This window comes from Ascaphus truei, chromosome 3 (assembly GCF_040206685.1).
Source record: "Ascaphus truei isolate aAscTru1 chromosome 3, aAscTru1.hap1, whole genome shotgun sequence".
Classification (NCBI taxonomy): domain Eukaryota; kingdom Metazoa; phylum Chordata; class Amphibia; order Anura; family Ascaphidae; genus Ascaphus; species Ascaphus truei.
This window is the reverse complement of record NC_134485.1, coordinates 208,880,146-208,890,798: the sequence shown is the minus strand read 5'-3', so window position 1 is coordinate 208,890,798 and position 10,653 is coordinate 208,880,146. Positions and strand designations below refer to the sequence as shown.

The 10,653-nt window shown below is 42.7% G+C and overlaps 1 protein-coding gene across 1 annotated transcript; it reads left to right on the top strand.

Annotated features, from left to right (window-relative positions):
• Positions 1 to 1,873: 1,873 nt before the first annotated feature.
• CYB5D2 (cytochrome b5 domain containing 2) lies at positions 1,874 to 9,494 on the top strand. The gene is made up of 4 exons (XM_075589987.1): positions 1,874 to 2,314; positions 3,814 to 3,954; positions 5,620 to 5,803; positions 6,749 to 9,494. Exons 1-4 carry the CDS (start codon positions 2,038 to 2,040, stop codon positions 6,960 to 6,962), a joined length of 816 nt encoding a protein of 271 aa, XP_075446102.1. The 5' UTR covers positions 1,874 to 2,037; the 3' UTR covers positions 6,963 to 9,494.
• Positions 9,495 to 10,653: the final 1,159 nt, after the last annotated feature.

Here is a 10,653-nt window from a genome sequence, read left to right as displayed (position 1 = left end):
AAACAACTGTTTATGAGGATTGTTTTCATACAGAAAGAACAAATATTAAAAGTTCAAATCCGCAATGTCAAACGACAAGAAATATTCATGGACAACCGTAAATCTTAAAGTTAGCCTGACAAACTTACAGAGGCCCGGCGCTCTTCCCCACAACATTTAAACTGATTGCTGGGGTCTCGGTAAGTGCCTCTTATCTTCTCTATGGAGCAGGCATCTCCTCCTGCAATCATACGACATCGCCATGACAATGTGATATAGGAGATGCTTCTCTGGAGAAGGCAAGAGGCCCTGCCAAAACCCCACTGCACCGAGCCCCACCAAACTCCCAGCAGGCCCTGCATGGACCCCCGTAGCTTCCCGGCACCGCTAACTTTTGCTTGTTTGCCCACAACTCCCCAGGGCAGTATGTCTTACTACATCTGTACCTGGGAATAAATGAAAGTGTAATGTGAGATACTATTAAAGCAGAATTTGCTACCTTCCCCAACTCCACCTTTTTTATTAGTAGGATGGAAAGCAGGTGCATCCGCAGAGCTGAACCGTGGAAATTTCAGCTCTGGGGATCTCCTGGTTCCCAAGATACCGTCACGCGGGCCAACAGGAAGCTTTTGCGGATGGCTTTGCAGCTAGCTTCCTATTGGTCCGCATTACCTGGGACATTTAAAGCCTGGATAGGACAGAAGTGCAATACATACACTGGTACGCATCTTGGGAATCAGGGGGTGCCTGGAGCTGAAAATTGTGTGTTTCTGCTCCAAAACCTGAACAATTAGGGGCATAAGTGAGTACATTTGGGGCAAAAAAACTGCACCATATACAGGCATACCCCGCATTAACGTACGCAATGGGACCGGAGCATGTATGTAAAGCGAAAATGTACTTAAAGTGAAGCACTACCTTTTCCCACTTATCGATGCATGTACCGTACTGCAATCGTCATATACGTGCATAACGGATGTAAATAACACGTGTGTAACAGCTCTATAGTCTCCCCGCTTGCGCACAGCTTTGGTACAGGTAGGGAGCCAGTATTGCTGTTCAGGACGTGTTGACAGGCGCATGCATGAGCTGCCGTTTGCCTATTGAGGGATATGTACTTACTCGCGAGTGTACTTAAAGTGAGTGTACTGAAACCGGGGTATGCCTATATATATATATCAAAGAACAAAGTTCTTTTGAATAGGATTTTTTACTTTGATGCATTTTATTAACTCTTTTTATCCCAGAATTGCAACACCTTTGTGCGCGTTTTGGTGAATATGTAACAGGCATTTAGAAAGTACACAATCTGCCCCATACAAATCAAAGAGAAAAAAAATCTAATTTAAATAAACGGGATTTTTGTTCTTTGATACAGCTGGTACACTTTACGTGTCCTACTTTTGCCTCCCTTCTAGTACAAGCTTTGCCTTTTCCTGGGTCTACAAGCCATCCATCCGCTGCATCTGCAAGCCGGGTCTTCCCTGCAAATCCTATGCGTGTATCCTCTTGGATCAGCAAGCTGTGCATCTTCCTTGTAAAACCCCGCAGTTTCAGCTGCCTGTCCCTTCTGGATTCACAAACTCTGGGATCTGTTTACTCAAGCCTCCCGGCTGCATCATCAAAAGAAAAGAAATCCCATTGAAAGCAAATGCAGTTTTTCCATGAATAAATCTGGGGGCAATTATTTTGGCCAAACTTTGCCTCAGATTTGCAGCCTGGAGACTTTAGTAAATAACCCTAAGCATGTTTGATTCTACTTCCTGGTTCTGCAAACTGTGTGTTGAGTCTCTTCCCTTCCCATGTGATGACCTATCAATAAAAAGCTGTCTGTCTCCTCCCTCTGCAGTACCCTAGACAAACCGTGTGGCTGTACACAGTGAGGTCTGCACATGCTCAGTGGGTGCCTCCTGTCTCCATGCTCAGTAGGTTCCCTCAGATATCCCATGCTCAGTAGGTACCCCCTGAGTCCCCATGCTCAGTAGGTACCTCCTGTGTCCCCATGCTCAGTAGGTACCCCCTGAGTCCCCATGCTCAGTAGGTACCCCCTGTGTCCCCATGCTCGGGTACCTGGCAGCCGGCGCTCTGTGCCTGGCAGCAGTGCTGCTCATGCGCCTGGATCCCGGCTGCTTTGCAGGTGTCCCGGGGCTGGGCTTCCTCTTCCCGGAGCAGTGTGAGACCCCCGTGGGGGAGCTGCTGAGCAGAGAGGAGCTGTCCCGGTATCACGGGGGACCCGGCAGCCCTGGCACATACCTGTCTGTGCTGGGGCAGGTGTTCGATGTGCAGAAGGGGCACAAGCACTATGGCCCCGAGGGCTCCTACAGCTTCTTTGCAGGTAGGTACAAATCCTGATTTCTGGCACTGAGCAAGCACACAAATCGGGGCGTGGGCTTAGAATAAAAAAGGGGGTACACTGGCATTTGTTCGTTTTTTATGTGACAAGTAAAATGAGCCTTAATTGAATGGGCTGTGGCGATTCTAGATATAACAGCTAAGCAAGTGTGATTTTTAAGTTACATTTAGATTCAATTTTAATTGTATTTTTTTTTATCCCAGCTATGTTTGTTTTGTAACCCCTGTGCTACCTGAGAAGCCTGCAAAGGGGTTTTAAAATCAGTTATAAAAAAAAAGTGGAATAATTCAGTGGGCTGTGGTGGATTTGTCTAACTTTTTCTAACTTATTACAATACTTTATTTAATACTTTTATCCCTTCCCAATGTGCTTATTTGTGACCGTGCAGGGTTACAGTTCTTATGCATTATATGTTACTTTTTTTCCCCATTAGGCAGGAAAGCATCCCAAAAGTCGTTTTATCTTTTAATATACTGTACACCCTTTAAGTGCATGCACCATACATAAACCATAACCATTCAGCAAATGCTTCCTACCCCATTATTGGCGGAGTGGGATTAACTGTAGGCGGTTAAATGCAGAACAGAAAGCTTTGCATCAGCCTGTGACTCAGTATGGTGGGTACAATGAAAGGACAACATTGAAAATAATATACATGAAAGAGGAAAACACAGAGAATCCCTCCTAGCATGGACTCACTACTTCTCAACACGAAGACATGGTAATTGTTGAACAAAATAAAATTAAACTTAACTTTTACTTAAATTAAAATGAAAAACTCAGCTATTTTGTAAACAAATTGAATACTAAAAAAGTGCAGTTATACTAATAGTATTATATTTAGGCTTTTTTATTTATATATTCTTAGAATCGCTGATATCATTTGATGGCATATCTCAGATAAACTTGTACATAACCTCCATCTTCCTAGAAGGGAACAGGAGCAATCTTGTAGAATGTATTATTAAGAAGAGATGAGTTTCATTTAATTTTTTTATTTATTTTTGACTCACATTTTATTTTGGTTTCTTTGATATCTTAACATAGTCAAACACCACATTTTCTGGTACTTTCAAAGATGACCAATCAATTCCGTAAAAGCAATACAGAAGAAAGGACATAGACAACACACAGACAAACTGGCCGACATATAGACAAACTATACAAAGGGAAAGAAGGGGGAGGGGGGGAGAGGAATGCAGTCAGGATGCTTCTACTGTTTCATTTTAATTTAAGTTTTAGTTTATTTTCTTCAATCATTACCATACGTTCGTATTGAGTGCGTGCTAGGAGAGATTCTTTCTCTGTTTTTCTCTTTCGTGTACATTATTATAGGTGGTTGGGGGTCTGTAAGTCTCTGATGTCCATACCTGCTTGGAGATTAGTCATCTAGCTCTAGCAACACCCTTGTCATTGGTGCTTTTTGTTTGCTAATGTATTTTCTGTTATGTCTTCTTGATCATTGGAATTCCTTATTACAGCCAAAGATGCCTCCAGAGCCTATGTGACTGGTGACTTCACAGAGAAAGGCCTTGTGGATGATGTGTCTGAACTCTCTCCCTTGGAGATGCTGCACCTGAACAATTGGCTTTCCTTTTACCAGAATAATTATGCTGAAATTGGTATGTTCATTAAATGAACATTTTAAGTTAACGTCCCCACTTTTCTTCAACATGGGTGAGAAAGCGAGGGGTCTCCGGAGCTGAAACACGTTGGCTTCAGCTCGGGTAACCCACTGCTTCGCTAGATGCTTACTGGGAACAGCAGCGTCGGTTCTTCCCGGTTATTTAAATACTCGCTGGCTAGTGTCCATGCCATACCTGGTACTTCATAAGGTTACACGTGTTAAAATGCGTCAGCCTATATAGAAAAGATGGCGACAATTACCCTAAAGAGACATCCTACAACTCCAACTGGGTCCACGACACAAAGAAATGCCCCCTTCTATTCACATTTTATTAGAATTATACTAAATAACCTACTGCCCTATTAAGGGTAACAGTGATGCTTGCTAATGGGGAGTAGATCAGATACCTGAGTGTTGTGCACTTTGTTGGCGAGTTATTTTTAGTTACTGTTGATGTTATTGGTGTTCTTGCTGGATGTCCAAATGAGGCCACAATGGATGGTGTGACGCTTCTTATTGGCCCGAGAGATTTGGTGGGCATTTTGATTTCCCTCTGGGGAACAAGAACACCGATAGCTGCTTTAACTAACTAATGAAAAATATATTTGTGGATGGAACATTGAACTGTGAAAACAAAAGTATACAGAGAAATATTGTTGTCTTTTTACTATAAAATCATTGCACCAGTGTTTATATAGAGGGTTTTTTATATCTGATTCTTTTCTTTCCTCCCAGCCCTGATTGTTGATGCTATTCCCCTTTAGTATTTTGCATTACCTGCCGCCTATGGCACATAGATTATCTTAATATGTAGCACGTGATAAAATGTATGAAATCATTCTTATGGATGTATAAAATTACCTCCCAACTGTAATATTCGGTGACATCTATGCTTAACTAATGAGCAGCAGAATGCCATACAATAGACACCGTCTTTGGTGTTGTCTGTATAGAGGCTGTGATGATGTGTTAATGTAAAATGCTTTATACTCGATACAGTATGTATCTACAGGACGTATATAAGTCTAAATAAAATGTTTTAAGACAACAAAAGTGTCATTTTTAGAGGTGTATAGGTACAGCATTTGTTTATTTAGAACTTTTTCTAACATGCTACAGTACTAGTAATACAGTAGTAGAGCACGTGTAGGAACTTAGGGAGACCCCCATCCCATACCTACAACCGGGAACTACCGAAAACATATAGGTGAGTGGCGAGGAAGACCAACAAAGGGCGGAAAACACAAACGGGAGCAGGAAAGCTGACTGCCAGGGTATTGGGGTCTGTTTGCAATGTTTTGTTTAAAAAGGAAGGTTTTATTTTCTTTCTGAATGGAAGCAAAGCTTCCTGTTTTCTTAAACCTGCAGGGAGCTTATTCCACAGTCTTGGGGTGGTACTTCAAAAAGCTCCCCCTCCAGCTTTATTGACCTTAAACTGAATATGATGTCTTCATGTCCATAGATCAACCACAAGGGTTGTTGAAAGCCAATGCTTTATTAAATTATAATTGTATGCACAATGAGTTTCTGCCATAAAGATCTTGCAGTTATTTTGGTGTCTGTGGTTCCGGTATGAAAGGTGACTTGTTCAAATGACAACATACTTTTATATAAATGACAAAGATTATTATTATTATTATTATTATTATTATGTTTTAAGGTAAACTGATAGGAAGATTTTACGATGAAGATGGAAATCCCACACATGCTCTAGAGGATGCACTGGCAGTCATTGACATGGGGTTAACGTTAAAAGAACAGAGGCAGGAGGAGAATAAGCAATTTCCACCTTGTAACTCAGAATGGAGCTCTGGCGGAAGCAGAGTGTGGTGTTCTAAGCACAGGTAAGCACCATCTCTAGTCCTCTACCCTCAGTCCCGTAATGTGATCCCCCATACCCGCAGACAATATAGAGGAATACTGCAGAATATGACTACACATTTCCAAACGTCTAAAGCTTTTTACAGTTGGGAACCTGGTTAACATTGTTGGGATTATCTCATAATACCAGCTTTTAAAACTCGTTGCCCATTCACAAAACTTTGTAAACCCTTTCATATAGAAACTCGAAGGTCTGTGGAATTGTAACTGTGTGATGCATCACATTTGAAAGGAACATTAAATCCACTTTTTGAACGTATAGTTTTGGGGTGGAGAGCAGCTCCCGTAAGTTCTTCTGTCTGCCCTCAGTGCTGCTGTGTGAGCTGCACTCTCCCTTATGGTTATCTTTCATTTGTATGGCGCCAACATATTCCAGAACGCAGTACAATGTGGGAGGGAGGACAGTAACGTATGACAAACCAGTAGGAATATGTTGAGACAATAGGAAGGACGTCCTGGCCCCAATGAGCTTACGATCTAAAAGCAGTGAACGTACAATAGTGTGTGAGTTTCGTAGCAAGGTTATCAACATCAGGACTCTGTATATGCTGTTCTACAATAAAAGGAAAAGAAAGAAGCCAGGACAGTGTTAAATAGGTCTCCTTGAGAAAGTGTCTTTAATCAACATTTTAAATATATGTATGGTAACAGAGGGTCTGTGAGTGGTAGAGAATTATAAAGTTGTGGTCTATAAAATATTCAGATGTTATCCCTTGTCCCATTTGAGACAGGCACAGAGCATATATGTTGTCTATTTCTTTTACGTGTATTGGGGTGATGAGAACTCGGACCCTCCTCGTTTGAAATAATTCAGGCTCATTGGGCTATGTTAGTGACTTTTCAAGAATAACATTGAATAATGAACATGTAAATAGGATGGTGACGTTTTTTTACCTGTGTTTTCTCAGTGGAGGAATACAAAGGGACTGGGTTGGTGTTCCCCGGAAAATGTACATACCTGGCTCGGATGGCTATCGCTGTGTGTGTGTCAGGACTACTGGACCCCCCACTGAGCAGCCGGACTCTACAGAACACGGCGACCGAGGGGACGTAGACAACCCGTCACTGCACGAATATGAAGACTGCAATCCACTCTTTGAGTGGTGTTTTCTTAAAGAATGAAAAGAGGTTTAAACTGATAAAAGCACAGTTTATATTTATACTTTCAGAAACATTTTAACTTCTGGAAGATCAGCCAAGATTATTTCTTTCTTTCTCTAAACCCTATGGGTTAATTTATATAGAGCGTAGAATTGTAGAAGCTGTTATAGATGTTAAATATAATGATGTAGTACAGGGGTGCACAGACTGGGGGGCAAAGTGGTGCTTACAAAGGCCCTGCGCTCTTCCCCCAATGCTGGGGGAACGCACGCGAGGTCTCTACGTCTCTTACCTGGTCTCCAGTGGCTTCTGGCAACGTGTCGCCATGGCAACGGGGTGTCACGTGACATCAGAAAAGGCTGGCGAACAGGGAAGAGGGGGGACACAAGCAGGCATGGGGTTGCAGACAAAAAGTTTGCGCATCCCTGATGTAGTACATTGCATTTTATTCCTACATCAACCGTTTCTTGCATGGTGACACTGCCTGTTACATTTCCAATAAATACAAGGTACAAATTCTCTACTAAACAGAAGCAAACTAGGGCAGCGACTAACATACAAGAGTCATGCACATTGACCACATTCTACGACCTTTTGTGGTATCATTACCCTCGTATCTTAAAGACACAAAAGACGTACTGAATCAGTTGGATGGTATCACCATCACTGAAGACACCCTTCTTGTCAGTTTAAATGTGGAAGGCTTGTACACAAGCATTCTATATAATTATATGGCCTGGAAGCTGTGGACCACTATCTGTCTACTAGAGGCAATTAGCACCTGAAACATAAGGCTTTTGCTCTAGAGTTGCTGAAATTTGTGCTTACTAGAAACTATTTCATGTTCCACAACAAATACTACCACCAGATACGAGGGACGGCGATGGGGACCCAGTGTGTCCCCTCGTACGCCAACCTATACTTAGGTTGGTGGGAGTCAGAGGTGGTATTTGCTGAACCCCTAGAAGAGCACACAAGCCACATTATACTGTGGACAAGATTCATAGATGATGTGCTACTGTTGTGGGAAAGAACAGTGGCACAACTAACAGTATTCATTAAGGTCCTCATTACTAACCCTTACAATCTCAGACTCACTGTAGAGCATGATATCCATACTATTTGCTTCCTTGACCTGAAGATTTCAAGGGGTCCGGGAGGGGTGTTGGAAACTACCACCTTTAGGAAACCTATTGCAACTAAAAGTTTGCTTCAGGTAACTAGTCATCACCCTGGGTCCCTTATACAAGGCATACCGGTGGGACAGTTTCTCCACATCAAGAGAAATTGTAGTACAAATGCGGAGTTTGAACACCAGGCCTTGATTCTATCAAAAATATTTAGTGACAAAGGCTATCAAAACAGTATATAAGCGGGCCAAGTCACTCTGAGAGGTGATCTCTTGAAAAACAAAACATCAAGCCCTGACAGAGTCTATACGCTTTATTGGCAGCATTAATTGCCAGTGGAATCTAGCAAGAGACATTTGTAAACACCACTGGCACATCCTCAAAGCAGACCCCGATATTTCATAAGGTCTATTAAAATGTCCATCCATGGCATGCAGAAGAGCTAGGAGCCTTAAGGACACCTTGGTGCATAGCCATTATAAGGAACCATCAGCAACAGAATGGCTAACGCTTAAACCATTGGGCACTTTCACGTGCCAAAGATGCAAAGCTTGTAAGTTCATCAAGACAGGGAAGACGTTTACCAACAGTGATGATTCCAAGGAATATCAGGTGCGGAAATTCATAAATTGCCTCACAACAGGAGTGATCTATCTGGGTAGTTGTCTGTGTGGTAAGAAATATGTTGGAAAAACTAGAACACCATTTAAACAACCGATCTTGGAGCATATAGGGACCATCAGAAATTAAACAGACACACCCATTAGCCCAACATGTGAACCTAGTCCATGATGGCAACATTAATGCCATCAAATTTATGGGCATAGATCAACATAGTATGGGCATAAGGAAAGGTAATTGAGATGATGAATTGCTTAAAAAAAGAGGCACGATGGATCTACACCTTGAACACCCAGTCCCCAGGTGGACTTAATGAGGGATTCCTATATACACCATTCATCTGACTATATCATTATAGGTGGGTCTGTCACTATCGGTTAGCATGTGCCTCCTGCCCAGGTGCACCTGGTCCTGTAGGGACGTTTCAGTGTTCCTGTCATTAACTAAATTTCATCACCATAACGTGGGTCTCTGGAATCCACCATGTACTTGGTCATTTACAGGTGCTGTAACATTACTAACATTCCTCATTCATTGAGGATTATTGAATCTGTCCTATACATTTACATGTTGACCTGTTCACTTTAGTACCCATTAAACTTGTGGTACACAAAAATATCAATTGCCATGTACCCATATTTTTGCTATAAAGATACCACCGCTTACAAGAACTATTATTCTCCTTCCCTCCTCTCCCTTCATTGTTGTTTGCTTGTTCCATGAGATGTACTCTCCTTGCCTGTGCTGGGATTGACTTTGTAGCTGCTTTATTCACAAATATATCATTAGATTCTATTTTTGACACATTTGTCTGCTTTTCCTCATTTGTGTGCTGGGGGCCTTGTGTGTGTGTGTGTGTGTGTGTGTGTGTGTGTGTGTGTGTTTGTATATATATATATATATATATATACAGTGTGTGTGTGTGTGTGTGTGTATATATAGGTGTGTGTGTATATATGTGTGTATATATGTATATGTGTGTGTATATATATTTATATGTGTGTACCTATATATATGTATACATATATATATATTTATATAAAGCAGAAAATAGCCGTGTTAGTCCAGTTGCGATAATGCAGAATAAATGAGTTCTTCAGTATTAGGTGATACCTTTTTTATTGGACTAACAATTTATGTCATAGGACAAGCTTTCGAGAGTTCTCCTCTCTTCTTCAGGTCAAGCAATACTGATATACAAAGGATTCAATGGCTAATACAGTGTAGAGAGAGGAAAAAAAACAACAGATATTTACTGTAGATAAGGTAGGGTGTTAAGTGTTTGTATATCAGTATTGCTGACCTGAAGAAGAGAGGAGAACTCTCGAAAGCTTGTCCTATGACATAAATTGTTAGTCCAATAAAAAAGGTATCACCTAATACTGAAGAACGCATTTATTCTGCACAATATATATATATATATATATATATTTCTCAAACCGTTGTATGTGTGTCTGTCCGTCCTGTGTCTCCCTGTGTCTATGGGTAATCACATTGGACCTTTGGCCCGTCACTCCGCCTCAGGGCATGGCTCCCTTGGCCCGCCCACCCCCGCACACCTCTCATTGGCCTGCGGCCAACACACCGACACCACTGCCACACTCCCAGCCCTCACTGAGCTTTGGGAACGCTTCACAGCACCTAACCCTCACTGCTCACACTCCTCACCCCCCACTCCCACCCGCCGCTCCTCGGCGCAGGCCTCACCTCTCCCCACCACCAACCCCCCACCCTCCGGTCACGCAACTACCGCGCAGGCCTCACCTCTCCCCCACCACCAACCCCCCACCCTCCGGTCACGCCACTACCGCGCAGGCCTCACCTCTCCCCCACCACCAACCCCCCCCACCCTCCGGTCACTTCACTCCCACCCGCCGCTCCTCGGCACCGTCCTCACCTCTCCCCCACCACCAACCCTCCTCCTTCCGGTCACTTCACTCCCACCCGCCGAGGAGCGGCGC

What these genes read in the sequence shown, in the direction of transcription:
- CYB5D2 (XM_075589987.1), top strand. Translation starts at nt 2,038, where the DNA reads ATGCTCGGGTACCTGGCAGCCGGCGCTCTGTGCCTGGCAGCAGTGCTG. An exon ending in CTCCTACAGCTTCTTTGCAG is followed by an intron (nt 2,315 to 3,813) that starts GTAGGTACAAAT and finishes TCCTTATTACAG; the next exon opens with CCAAAGATGCCTCCAGAGCC. An exon ending in GAATAATTATGCTGAAATTG is followed by an intron (nt 3,955 to 5,619) that starts GTATGTTCATTA and finishes TTATGTTTTAAG; the next exon opens with GTAAACTGATAGGAAGATTT.